The 14,904-nt window shown below is 47.6% G+C and overlaps 1 protein-coding gene across 2 annotated transcripts in view; it reads right to left on the reverse strand.

Moving 5' to 3' along the window:
- Positions 1–14,269, reverse strand: part of LOC109921117 (RNA-binding protein Nova-1-like) — a 173,484-nt gene extending 159,215 nt beyond the window's left edge. For both annotated transcript variants that reach the window (XM_048618406.1, XM_048618405.1), the window contains exon 1: positions 14,152–14,269. In XM_048618406.1, the coding sequence (XP_048474363.1) occupies positions 14,152–14,269 (118 nt within the window). The remainder of the gene's footprint in view (positions 1–14,151) is intronic.
- Positions 14,270–14,904: the final 635 nt, after the last annotated feature.

Here is a 14,904-nt window from a genome sequence, read left to right on the forward strand (position 1 = left end):
TCTAGGCCCAAAACGTCAGCCTTCCTGCTCCTCTGATGCGGCTTGGCCTGCTGTGTTCATCCAGCTCTACACCTTGCTATCTCAGATTCTCCAGTATCTGCAGTTCCTACTATCTCTGAAACAAATGGGACTGGTGTAGTTTGGGGAAGCTGGTCAGGGATAGATGAGTTGGACCAAAGGGCCTGTTTCCGAGCACTCAGAGGAAACCCACACAGATGCGGGGACAACATGCAAACTCCACACAGACAGTCGCCCGAGGCTGGAATGGAACCCAGGTCCCTGGCGCTGTGAGGTAGCAGTGCTAACCACTGAGCCACCCTCATTCTGGGGACATTTTCAATCGGCTTTCCCCAGCGGGAGATCAGATCATTGCTGGGAGAAAGGGATACGCTGCTGAAACTTTGCAACTGCAGGCTGGTCGAGTATGGGCTGTCCTGTTCCTGTTGCAAACAGCCATAGGAATGTACGACCTAGATTTTAGACATTGCGCATGAAGTCTGGTGCTGGAAAAATGTCGCTCAATTGCAAGCAGCACAGAGCTTTAGGATCTGGTCACGTGTTTGTTTAGTAGCACACCCTAGGTTAGGCTTTTCATTTGCCTCAAATAGAGGGTAAAAAAATCTAGAGGGATGTGAAGTGAGCAGCAGATTGGAACAGGAGGGGGCCATTCAGCCCTCCGAGCTCAATCTGACTTTCAATGAGGTGTCACTTGCCAAAATAATCCTTATCCAACAGAACCTTAGACATTTGCAACAGGCTGCCTCCAGATGTAAAAACAAACAAGGACAGGGCTTACACAATTAAAAGTGGGGCCCTGGACCATGTTATAGAACAGGTACCTAATTCTTTGAGATTTTCATCACAGGTAGACAAGGTGGTTAAAAAGGCGTTTAGCACGCTTGCCTTCATTGCTCAGTCCTTTGGCGTATAGGAGTTGGGACATCGTGTTGAGTTTGTACAGGACGCTGGTAGGGCCTTTTCTGGACTATTGTGTCCAGTTTTGGTCTCCCTGCTGCAGGAAGGGTATTATGAAGCTGGAGAGGGTTCAGAAAAGATTTACCAGGATGTTGCCATGAATGCAAGGTTCAAGTTGTAAGGAGAGCTGGATGGGCTGGGAGTCTTTTCCCTGGAGTATAGGAGGTCGATGGGTGACCTTAGAGGTTTATAAAATCATGAGGGGTATAGATATAGTGAATGACCGGTGTCTTTTCCCTAGGGTGGGGGATTTCCAGATGGGGGGGGGGGGGGGGGATATTTATTAAGAGGGGGGAGGATTTTTTAAAAAAAAGGACCTGAGGGGCAACCTTTTTTTTTTTTAAAAACACAGTGGGTGGTTCGCACGTGGAATGAACTTCCAGAGGAAGTGGTGGATGTGGGTACAGTTACAATGTTTAAAAGATATTTGGATAAGTACATGAATAAGAAAATGTTTGGAGGGATAGGAGCCAGGAGCAGGCAGGTAGGACTAGTTTAGTTTGGGATTATGGTCAGCATGGACTGGTTGGACCGAAGGGTCTGTTTCCGTGCTGTGTGACTATAACCCTATGGCTCTATGACCTGGTGCAGGGGAGGAGAGAAACGTTAGGTTTGAAATGACCCCTCCTCTGAAGTAGAGTACAGAACAGTGCAATTAATCCCCATTTTAACACAGCGTAGAGGGAGGGTGGGGGGAAAACGGATGTGAAAGTATATGAGGAACAATACACAGAAGAAATGCAGATAAAGAGAGACTGACTATGAAGAGATGTTTGTTCTCCGGCTCAGGGTGAAACAGATGGTTGGCCAGGGATGAAGACTCAACCTTCTTACTCACTTCCTTTTGAATGTTCTATCCCCAATCCCTAGCCCTAGCCCTCTGAAAATCTGCACAGTCCTCTCAACCCCACCCCGTGACAAACCAGTTCAGCTACTAGACTCGCATCACCACTGTCTCAGTAACTGCAGTCACAGGATGGGACCAGAGACTGGTGCAGCATTGAGAGACTACCAGCAGTTTCTGGTATTTTGAAATGACACACACAGTTTAAAATGAAGACATTTGGACAGATTTGGAAGTGGATCATTTGGATCCAGCTGCAGGTCAGAGGGGCAGCATCCGGATGTCAGTGTGGAGAATTGTAGTCCCTCTATCCTCCACCCCCAAACACCGGGTCACTGTCAACATAACAGAATCCTCACGGACCCAAACCACCCCCATGCGCTCCCAACACACCTCCCAACAGACCCAGACACCCCCTCCTCCCGCTCACTCCCACAGGACCCATACACCCTCCCCCCTCTTCTCGTTCGCTCTCAACAGGCCCAGACACCACCCCCCCAATCTCTCGTCTGCTCCCAATGGGCCCAGAATGCTCCCCAACCCCTCTTATGCTCCCTCTCTCTGTACAATCCCAACAGATCAAAGTCTTTCAATTCACCCCCAATGTGTCGAATTTGAAAGCAAAAATCACAAGTAACTAGGTCCTTTACAGTGTTGGGCTCAATAGCAAATACAGATAGACGGACTACCTCTCCCACACAGTAAATGACAAAATTCCTGAATAGGTCTTCAATGGGTAACTGTCTCTAAACCCCAGCAAATACATTTCTAACTGATCCGGTCTCTCTTCCTATGTCAGTCCTGCCTTCCCAGGAAATCAGTCTGGTAAACCTTCGTTGTACTACCCTCCCCCTCGTAGCCAGAATATCCTTCCTCAGATAAGGAGACCAAAATGGCACACAATATGCCAGGACTGGTTTCACCAAGGTCCTGCACAATTGCAGCAAGACATCCCTGCTCCTGTACACAAAACCTCTCACTATGAAGGCCAACATACCATTTATCTTCTTCACTGCATGCTACAACCTTTCCTTCCCTGTAGTGCATTAGTGAAGCAGACGGATTTTTATTGGATGGATTTCATTGCAGAGACTAGCTTTCAATTCCTGATATTATTGACTGAATGTAAATCCCATCAGGTGCCCTGCTGGGATTTGAACCCACAGCGCCCTAGAATATGGGTCTGGCCTTCCAGATTACTAGCCCCAGTGACACTGCCATAGTCGATGCGCTCTCTGTGTGATTACGTTTTGGGGACGTTCTTCCCAAAGCCACAGGCCCAAGGTGTAACCAAGAGAAAGTGCGGTTATTTTTAAACGTGTGAAGAACGCCAGGAGAACAAAAACAGCTGAAAAGAGCAGGAATCTGTTCCCCTTGGCTGTGGTGCCAATCACGAGTGAGGGCATTGTTATAGGGTAAGGGGCAGGAGATTCAGAGGGGATTTGGGGAAAATCCAACTTTTTCCACTCAGCAGATGGTGGGAATCTGGACTGCGCTGCCTGGGAAGGCAGTAGAGGCCAGAAAACTTACAACGTTTTAAAAACAAAATTTTAGGGATGAGCACTTCAAATATCGTAATATTCAAGGTTATGGGACAAGTGCAGGAAATTGGGATTAGCGCCCTTTTAGTGGTAGTTATGTTGGTGCTGACCCAATGGGCTGAATGGCCTTTTGTGTGCTGTATGAATCTTGACACTGGGACACAGAAGTTCATGTCACCTCAGTCAATCTGTTTCCATTCTTCACGAATGGGCAAAAGAGAAGTCAGCTTGATTTGACACACCCTGTCCATCCCACACACACACCCCAAACTAACCCATGCCAGGGTTGACGCTTGGCACAACTTACTGCCATCTGTTTACAAACATTGCTGAATAGAGAAACGCGTTCCCAAAGCTTCTTTACCTTCCACCCCTCAGGACCAATGCAAGAATGCCAAATTTCAAACCATCACAACAATTTACACTAAAAGGAGGAAGGGATGCTGATTGGTGGGGAGGGAAAAAAAACTGGACTGTGATTGGCCAAGCAAGAAGCGGCATGCAGACACGTTCACCGTAGACAAATAAAATGCTCAAACTTGTGCCTTTGATAAATTATCCAAAGTGATGGGGTTATTGGGGGGCGGTGGCGTTGGTGAGGGAGGTCTATACGTTCTCATGGAGACAGCTCAACCAATCAGGGAACCCATTTGGCCTACAACGGAAATTGTTTGAAATTCGATGTCCTTTCTTTTGGCCTGATGAGCACAAGGTGGAATGTTTCAGCGAGATGTGTCTCTTATGTTCTATAATTCCAAATGGCTGTTTTGCAAATTAATCAGAGACTTCTCCTACATGTGCTTATCCAGCTTCCTCTTAAACACAAGATTTGGCCCCAAACACTCAAATTCGGCAGCACTGTCCATCCTGGGTGTCAGAAGTTATGAAGCACAGAGACCAGCATTGGCATGCTGGGCCGAGTGGCCTGTTTCTATGCTGTAAATGCTCAATAGGTCTTCAGTAGTTAGCACCAGCGAGTTCATATTTCAAAGAATGAAGTGAAATTTTGGGAACTCGTCAGAATATTCATCGAATCCCTGCAGTGTGGGAGCAGGCCATTCAGCCCATCACATCCATACTGACGCTCCGAACAGCATCTTGCCCAGACCCACCCTATCCCTGTATTCTGAATTCCTAAGCCACCCAGCCTGCATATCCCTGGACACTATGGGGTAATTTAACATGGCCAATCCACCCTAACCTGCACATCTCTGGACTGTGGGAAGGAAACCCACGCAGACACGGGGAGAATCTGCAAACTCCACACAGACAGTCACCCGAGGGTGGAATCGAACGCGGGTCCCTGACGCTGTGAGGCAGCAGTGCTAACCACTGCGCCACCGTGCCAACCCAATACACTGATATTGGATCAGGCACTTTGATGTTGCCTGCCCCAGAGGATTTTCTCCAGTTTAAGGCCAGACGTGTGTTTGTCCATGGGGGCTGTGTGCTGGAAGTGTCGGTTGGATTGCTAACTTGGAAAGCTCACTCTACTACACCCAATGTATAAAACCACATGTAAATCATTAGTAACCAATTATCACACTCAGACAGATAATTATATAAACAGATATAGAACTACAGTGCCACACTGCAAGGCAGCTTTGTTCTGTCCCTGTCCCGGAGTGTTTGACGGGGACAACGTAGAGAGAATTCTTATTCTGAGACAACAGAATTAGATTCAAAATGTTACTACTGACAGCTGACGCAAAAGGGACAGAAATAATCTATTTCTGAGTTCCTGTAATGATTAATCCGATTGATTCCACCTCGGTGAACCCACAATGGGGGGGGTGGGGTGGGTAGCTTTCTCTGCTGAAGGCGCTATTTAAATGCAAGAAGCAAAACCCTGCAGGCACTGGGAACGCTGGCTGCTCTCAGTAAAACCAAGCAGCTTAATGTATAAGGTTTTAATCGAGGCAAATCAACACTACTGATCCTCCAGACGTTCCTATCTCCTTCCTGGGGTTCAGGGTTCCCAACCGACAGAATTCCAGAAAGTCTCAGACTCCGAACCAATTCAATAAACCAGCACGGGCTCTCCCGTGGGCTGGAATTGAACTTCCCTGGCTTCACATTCCACCGTTGGAACATTCTAGATTCAACAGGACTTGACGCTGATGAACCGACACGTCCATGCCTTGCAACCCCACAACAACAACCACCCTGCCTTTGGTTAGCACCTCGAGTGCTCCCGAGCCAAGGGGCGGTGCCAGCTCTGCGGGAGATCGTAGCAAGGTGGGCAGGCTGGGTCAGCTTCTGAAAGTCCAGTGACTGGCGCAGCTGGCATCACTTCCAGGAGCGAAGGGTGACCACTTCGGCCCAAAGAGGCAATCCTGCATAGGGTGCCAGCCCGGGGTCAGGTTTGGGTGGGTGCACACAGTCAGCCGAGTACCTCAGGAGGTGCATGCAAGGTGCTGCAATTGGCCTCAGGACCCGAGGGGTGATATATCAGATAGCACACACACTTCTCTCCCACCACCCAAACAAAACCCTGTTTGGTGACCTTAACTGATAAACAAGGGGTAACTATCTGGAGCAGGTCACGAACTGTAGCTCTCTCCCCCTGTATGTGCACGTGCGCGTGAGATCTTCCACAGACCTTCCGAGAGAAAGAAGCCTACTGACCAAAGCCCTTATTTCCAGCTCTGGGAGTATAGGCGTCCAGACTACCACCCTGGGTGCCTCTCTCAGTAATTTTCCCCCATAATGCAATAAGGGTTTCCACATCAACCCTTTCAGGCAACAAATTGGACATCGTTAAGCTTCTTCAGCCTGGAAAAAAAATCCCTTTGTCTCCCATCGAAACTTCCCATCCTAAATCTCTGCTGCCTGCTTTTGAACCCTTCGGCCAAGGGGAACAAGAGCTTCCTGTTGGCTCTCAGTAAGGCCTCCTGTCAGCTTCGTCTGATTCAATGCAAACAGCCTCAATCTCTCCAAATATCCATCTTAACTAAATTCCTCCAATCCAAGCAACATCCTGGTATCATAGGATACCCTACAGTGCAGAAAAAGGCCATTCAGCCCATTGAGTCTGCACCGAACTTCCAAAAAGGACCCTCCCAGACCCAGCTCCATACCCTATCCTTGTAACCTCACATTTCCCACGGCTACTTCACCTAACCCACACATCCCCGGTCACTACGGACAATTTAACACAGCCAATCCACCTAACCCCTGCACAGAATAAAAACAAAGAACTGCGGATGCTGTAAATCAGGAACAAAAAACAAAATCACAGAAGTTGTTGGAAAAGCTCAGCAGGTCTGGCAGCATCAGTGAAGAAAAAAGAAATCAGAGTTAACGTTTCTGAGGAAAGGTCACTGGATCCAAAACGTTAACTGATTTCTTTTCTTCACAGATGCTGAGCTTTTCCAGCAGCTTCTGTTTTTTAACCTGCTGCACATCTTTGGGCCGTGGGAGGAAACCAGAGCACCCGGAGGAAACCCACACAGGCACAGGGAGAATGTGCAAACTCCACACAAACAGTCGTCCAAGGGTGGAACTGAACCCGGGTCCCTGGCGCTGTGAGGCAGCAGTGCTGACCCACCTCTTCAGTTAGGTCATATCTTTCGAATGGCTACGTAGAAACATAGAAAATAAGTGCAGGAGCAGGCCATTCAGCCCTTCGAGCCTGCACCACCATTCAATATGATCATGGCTGAACAGGCAATCTCAGTATCCCATTCCCACTTTCTCTCCATTCCCCTTGATCCCTTTAGCCGCAAGGGCCACATCCAGCTCCCTCTTGAACATATCTCATGAACTGGTCCCAACAGCTTCCTGTGGGAGAGAATCCGCAGGTTCACAACTCTGAGTGAAGAAATTCTTCCTCATCCCAGTCCTGAATGACTTGCCCCTTATCCTTAGACTGTGACCCCTAGTTCTGGAATTTCCCAACTTCAGGAACATTCTTCCTGCAACTAGCCTGTCCAGTCCCATCAGGATTTTATATGTTTCTATGCAATCCCAACTGGACACTATATCCCAGTTGGAGTCTAATCGGATTTTTATAAATTCTAGCATAAGACGTGCAGCTCCCTCCTACCAAGCGATTTAGCAAATAAATACAAGTACCCTATGGATCATCTCACCGTCCAGCCCAGCCATTCTCAGGGAGCAATGGCCACACAGTCCCATGTCTGTCTCTTCACCCACACATCTTGGCATTGCCCCAGCTATTGTGCATCTTACCCAACTTGAAAATCAACTGTAACCGGCATTATTCTGTATTGCACCCAGGCACGAGGGGAGGTAAACACCAGCAGATTTTATTTTAGGAACCAATAATCCAGAAATCCCAAAGCCCCTCTCGAACACACTGCACTTGCTGCCCATCCTATCCCAGGTTAACCCTACACCATGTTCCAAAACAGAAATAAAATCAGCACATCAATTACTGTTTTCTCCCCCCCACCCCGAACTAACTGGTTCAGCAGCATATTGGAGCTTCCCCTGGAGTACGTGGGCTTTGAACCAAGGTCTCCCTGCACCACAGGGCCCCAATATTTATATCATATAATTACAAAATAAATTGTATTATAAATCTGTGGATTAACCACTTATTGAAACTGCCATAGATTAATTTTGAATTTTTGCCTGATCAAGTCTGCATCTATGAATCTATTGTTCTGTACAAGGTTCATCACATTCAGTAAAGGAGAGGTGACAGCCTAGTGGTATTGTCACTGCATTGTTAATCTAGAGAGCCCAGTAATGTTCTGGGGGACCTGGGTTCGAATCTGGCCATGACAAATGGTGGCATTTGAATTCAATCAAAAAAACACTATTAATTAATCCATTATTGATTGTTAGGGGGGAAAATACCCATCTGGTTCACTAATGTCCTTTAGGGAAGGAAGCTGCCATCCTTACCTGATCTGGATTACATGTGACTCCAGGCCCACAGCAATGTATCTGACTCTTAACTGCCCTCTGGGCAATAAATGCTGGCATAAGCAATAATGCCCTCCTCCAATGAATGAATTAAAAGAAAAGGGGCTCAAACCTATTAGGAATCTGAAAAGCAGCAACAGACCCAACTCAAGCAGAAATGTGTCCAAGAATTTTTTTGCTCAGCCAAGGTAAATGGGCAGCAAGACCCCCAACTACCCTCAAGAGCGACTGAGGGTCAGCGACATTGCTGTGGGTCTGGAGTCACGTGTAGGCCAGACGGGTAAGGATGGTAGATTTCCCTTCCCTAAGGGGCATCAGTGAACCAGATAGGTTTTTACAATAACTGATAAATTTGTTGTTACTTTGTAACTGAGATCAGTTTTCAATGCCAACCCATCCCTTAACTGCCCCCCAGAGCTGCCTTCCTGTCCCACCGCAGTCCACGTGCCCTTAGGGAAGTCCAGATTTGATCAATTCATTGGATTTAAATTCTACCACCTGCTGCAAATCTTCTAGGGCAGGGAAATCTGCTGTCCCCTACCCGGTCTGGCCTACATGTGTCTTCAGGCCCACAGCAATGGGGATTGACCCTCAACTGCCTGCTGAAATGAGCTTGCAAGCTAATTAGATCAACGGCAACGAGAGAGTGTCTAGCCACAGCACCCTTGAGAAAATTTTTTTAAAATAATAATAATAAGCTGGGTTGGTAGGATTTAAAACTGGTGTCTCCGAGAGCGTGCGTTTCAGGATTACAATGCCATTACCACTAGGTCACTATGTCCTGTGTGCATGCACAGTGACTTCGCATTATCCGATTCCTCCGGCCCTGTACTCGCTCTGATTGCTCTATCTTTGCAAAAGCCGCAATGTCCCTCGAGCACTGCAGCAACCAAAAAGCCAGTTAAAACAAGGAGGTACAGATGATTGATAAATAAGGGAGGGTGACCTCACCGCTTTGGCAAAATATTAACCTGCTAACATATCCCAGAAGCTGACTTGCTTTAGATACAGTCGTGGAGCATCATTGCAATGGCTTCAATTTCAGCATCGGTCAGGGACTTGACAGGGCAGATGCTGATTGGATGATTCCCTTTGACCTCAATCTAGAATGGGACGGTGGGGTTTAGAAACAAAGGTGCATCCATTTCACACAGATGAGGGGGAGGTTACTTTTTCTTTCCCCACCCAGAGAGTCGTAACAGCTTCGGAATTCTCTTTGCCAAAGGCAGCTCGTTGAATGCATTCAAGGCTCAGTCAGGCAGATTTCTGATAGACGAGGAAGTCAATGGTTATGGGGAGGGGGGTGGTAAAAACAGGCAGCAGAGTGGGGCCAAGGCCACAATTGGATTTGGGGACGGCGCGGTGAGTCAGCGGTTAGCGCTGTGCCTCACAGCGCCAGGGACCCGGGTCCGATTCCACCCTTGGGCGACTGCCCATGAAGAGTTTGCACATTCTCCCTGGGTGCTCCGGTTTCCTCCCACAGTCCAAAGGTGTGCAGGTTAGGGTGGATTGGCCATGCTAAATTGCCTCCATAGTATCCAGGGATGTGCAGATTAGGTGGGTTAACCATAGGAAATGCAGAGTTACAGGGATTGGAAGCAGAGTGGGTTTGGGAGGGGTATTTTTGGAGGGTTGGCACAGACACAATGGGCCAAATGGCCTCTTTCCTCACTGTAGGGATTCTACACAAAAAAAAGGTCATGATCTTAAAGGATGGAGCAACTGGAGGGGCTGATTGGCCTCCTATTTCTTAGCTACAGACAGTGCCCTTTTGCACTCTAATTCCATTCAGGTTACAATCGCTCTTCCTGTTTTAGTGCCATAGCTCTGGTCTGCCTCCATACCACCACCACTGCCACAGGCCCATTCATGGGCAAGTTATGGAGGGGATGTATTGGGACATGCAAAGCAGGGCACGTTGGCAAGGGGTGGCCATCAAGGTTTAGGGAGGGAATTCCAGAGCCAAGGACCCAGGCTATTGAAAGCACAGCTGCCAATGGTGGAGCAATGGGCATCGAAGGATAGGTGAGCAAGTGGCGATGGCAAGGAGAGCAGAAACCAGGGAGAGCTGAGAGTCATACATCACGGAAACAGAAGCTTCAGTCCATCTCATCCATACCGGCCAGATATTCTAAATTAATCTAGTCCCATTGGCCAGCGCTTGGCCCATATCCCTCTAAACCCTTCCTATCCATGTATCTATCCAAATGCCTCTTAAATGTTGCAATTGTACTAGCCTCCAGCACCTCCTCTGTTCAGTTATGGTGAATGATCAAAGAATGCAGGGTTAGCGGAGTTCAGTCAGCACAGTGCTCGGGCTCACAGTCTCCCATGGCCAAGGGAATGAGGAGATGATCACTATCCGATCACCCCATTTGGCAAGTGTACAGCATGTCCATTGCTAAGAGCATCCCCACAATCCCCGCTCCCAATTTACAATCAACAGGCTGTTGTCAAACCCATCCCGTAGCAGCATAAAGCACAGAAAACGACCATTCCACCCATCCTGCCTGTTCTGGCTCACTGAAAGGACTAGACAATTATTTCCCATTCCTCCCCCACCCCCCTCGATTAGCTTTCCCCACACCTCTGTCAAGGACACCTCCGATGATGTGGAGAATAGTTTGGATCTGGGTTGTCTGTTTGGACAGTGAAAGGATGTTCTATTATCAGGGGATTGGACAGAATCTTCAACAGATGTTATGACAGGACTACAGGCAAAGACAGTGGTTGAGAATCCCATTGGTTGGCTAGCTTGGACAACATGATGTTTCATCTTGGACTGTTCCAATCTATGATGAGCTAATGGGATGGTTTCATGACGGATATGGTAGCATCATGGTATTGCCACTGGACTAGTAACCCAGAGACCCAGGAAAATGCTATGGGGATATGGGTTCAAGTCCCACAGTGACGGATAAAATTTGAACTTAACTAATAAATCTGGCATTATGAAGCACAAGAGTGACCACAAAACCATCACCAGTTGTCATCAAAACCTAATCTAGTTCATTCATTCTGTGCCATTTTTACCCTTCGACAGCACCTTCCAGACCCACTTAAAGGTGAGAGTGGGAAATATATAAAAGAGGCAACTCTTTCACGCAGAGGGTGGTGCATGTATGGAATGAGCTGCCAGAGGAAGTGGTGGAGACTTGTACAATTACATTTAAAAAGCATCTGGATGGATACATGAATAGGAAGGGTTTAGTGGGAAATGGGCCAAATGCTGGCAAGTGGGACTAGATTAATTTAGCATATCAGTCAGCATGGATGAGTTGGACTGAAGGCTTGTACATTTCTATGACACCGTTGCTAGGAATAACTTCAAGCAACACTTTGACCCCAGTGGGTCAAAACCATGGAGCTCCACCACCCTCCAACAACACTGGGGTGTCCCCACACCTCACAGACCACAACACTTCAACAAGGCAGCTCACGACCACCTTCTCTAGGGATGGACAGTAAACGCTGGCCCAGCCAACGACACCCACAGAATCAAAATACTTTAGCCCTTGACACCCCAATGCAGTTTCTAACAGCAGTAAAGTTGGAGGTCGCAGGGTTCATCCTCTACACTGTACACACATACCCCTTTTCTTCTTCCCCACCATCTCCCCACGCCCCCAACTGGCTCCTAAGACACTCTCACCAATTTACAGGCCTGGGAGCACTGTTCAAGATGGCAACCAACTTCTAACACACACTTCCACAGCATCTGCAGAAGAGCTTACAGGAGGCATTGCTCCCCTCCCAAATCCAATGGGAATTTGATTATGGTGGTGATGGCAGCGCCAATCCGGATGAGATGGTGTAACCGGCAATGCCAACCCTGACACCCATCCCCCTCTTCACACCCCACACTCCCCAACACCATTCTGACATGACCTCTGAATGGCCAATTTCCAACCAACGGCCTTGGGGCAGGTTTGGTAAAGGGATGGGATTTTGTTGGGGTTGGGGGTGGGTGTAAAGTAATGCCCATTCTGCGCCACCTAAAAACACCCACATCCGATCAGCCATCGCTGGCTGAATAGGTACCCATCAGGTCAATGAGCCCTTGGTAGGCATCGCAAAAAAAAGGGGGCAGGGGAGTGGGTGGATGTGCCCACTACAGATTGGGCATCGAGAGGTTAGAGATGGGCAGCAAATTATGAGGCATTCCCCACCCCCACCCTCTTCGGCTGCCTCCCAGGGTCACCAGCTACCAAGTGCATTCCCGATGCCTGCGTACCACCTCTGCCCACGGCATCTGGCACCCAATACTGGTTCAGCTGGCTAAGATGGCAGATCCACCATTAAATAAAACAAAAAACTTAATGTGGAGGAGACAATCGCAACCAGCAACATCGACCAGTGCTCCCAAACTCGCTTACAATCCTCGATTTCCAGTGTTGCACTAAGGCTTTCGCAAGAATAAATAAAAAGGAGCCCTTTAACAAAACCCTTCTCTGCATCCATTGATACAACCTCTTCTCCAAGTCAAATCCTTTCAGATCACCAGCTAACTGGAAAAATACAGTACTCTGAGATGGATCTTTATCCTATGGGTTCCAGTGCATCAAACACAATATTGAAAAACAGAATTTAAAATACCACAGCAACCCGAAGATGTTCAAATTCATCAAAAAAACTCCGATTTAAAGAAGAAATAAGCCTTCATAAGGGGGTATGATTTGAAAAAGATTCTGTAATAAAAGATGGATAAATTTTGTAACCTTTTTGCTCTCTGCTGCATCAGTCAGGGATAAGAGAAGGGGTTGGCAAGGGGGGGGCGCGGGAGGTGGAAATGACAGCATTTTTCTCTGCAAAGCCTCCTACCTGGCACAAGCATAGCTGTCCGCTCGAAGCAGGAAGATTGCAGTGCACCCAATCAGCCCCTTCATTCACTCTCATAATCTGACTTTCCAGCTCCCAGTCACTATTCACATACACTGTCCAATCATACAATCTAACTGCCATCAGCTCTATTCCACCTACATAGCATCTCCAACGTGGACAGAATTCTAATTTAAAGACAGCAACCATTTCTACCCTCAAAAGACCCGTCCGTTCCTTTATTTTTAAATATATTTTCTTTTCTTCCAAAAAATTAAGAGAGAAACGAAAACAAGCAAAAAAAAAGGCGGGGGGGGGGGCTTTTTGAAGCGACACACACATTAAAAAATAACTTGCATGTCCCTGCTCTGGGGTAAAATCTGTTTCCAAAGGGAAAGAAGGACCATACATGTAGCTCTACCCAATACTGATGGAGGTAACAGCAGATAAGACAGCAGTGCTGAATTTGCATTAGTAGTTTGGTATTACATATCATATTTAGCGAAGACTTGCCATAAGTAGCAGAAATTTAAGAAACAGAAGGATCAGTATTGAGGATCGTTGTCTAAATAAAATAGTGTAGGGGGCTTCATGGTCAGTGCGTAACCAGCGAAAGGGTTAACTTCCTAACGCCAGCAATTGTATGCAAATAACTCAACCCTGTTTCCTTCCAGCATCGACATGAACAGATGAAATATTTTTAAAAAAAAAACTTTAAAATTCAACACTGCCAGAGAGACAGAAAGAAAATTTTGAAATTCACCACTGCCAGAGAGAGAGAATAAAATTGCAATTTCAGATAGCAGAAATCTACAAAAGGGTCAATTTCAAATCATTGCTTGCTCAAGTGAGTTCGATACAGTTTTTTTTTCCCCCCCGGTTAATATTTTGGGAGTCCTTTGTTTTCAGGGTTTATCATTGCTACCCCCTCAATCACTCCTCATTAAAACGTTTCACAGAGATTTGCCAAATGACAGTTCATGTCAGCCACATCGCTAAGCACCCCCCCCCCCTTTCTTTTTAATGCCCCCCGCCCCCCAGCTCTGATGAACGACCCCGCACTCTTTTCCAGCTCACCTCCTGTGTTTGTCCGCTTGGTGCTACCAGCGTCGATTGGCGCTTCCAGCGGTCTTTTCCTGGAATCGGGGGGGTCGAGTTCAATATGAGTCCCATTCTGTTGCATCGGGCCCATCATCTTAAAACAAACCGTGAATGGGGAGGGGGGGGGGGAGAAAAGAAGAGAGGCGGTGAAATGAGGATTTTTCCCCCCCCTCTGTGGATTTTCTTGTTAAATGCTGTTTTCTGGAGAAGGCTTGCTTGTAATAGAAAGGTATCTTTTGATATTTACAGTTGCAGGGATGAGGGGAGTCAGACCCTAGGATTGGAGGGGGGAGAGGGATGGGGGGGGGGGGAAAAGGGTGGGGGGGAGGGGGGGGGGGGAGGGAAAAAGAAAAGAAGAGAGAGAGAAACTGAGAGGCAGGCTGTACGGGGGATTCGATCCCGCTGCTCTGGATCAATCCCAGTCACTACGAGCGCTAGTTACATTGTAGCTCAGCGCTGCAACTCACATTGAAACACCGCACGCCCCGCCCCCATTACGTCAAGCGGACGCCGGCTCTCCCCACGTGATGCCACCGTTCCCCGCCCCTTCGCCGTTTAGCCACGCCTCCTCCAAAGGCCAGCCAATGTCATGTGAATATCATTACCCACCCCTAACCAATTATATTTGAGTATCATTGCCCCCCCCCAGCCAATTACATTTGAATATCATTGCCCCCAGCCAATGCCATTGGAGAATCATTAACCTCCAGCCAATACCATGTACGCATC

This window comes from Rhincodon typus, chromosome 39, assembly GCF_021869965.1.
Source record: "Rhincodon typus isolate 14 chromosome 39, sRhiTyp1.1, whole genome shotgun sequence".
Taxonomy (NCBI): domain Eukaryota; kingdom Metazoa; phylum Chordata; class Chondrichthyes; order Orectolobiformes; family Rhincodontidae; genus Rhincodon; species Rhincodon typus.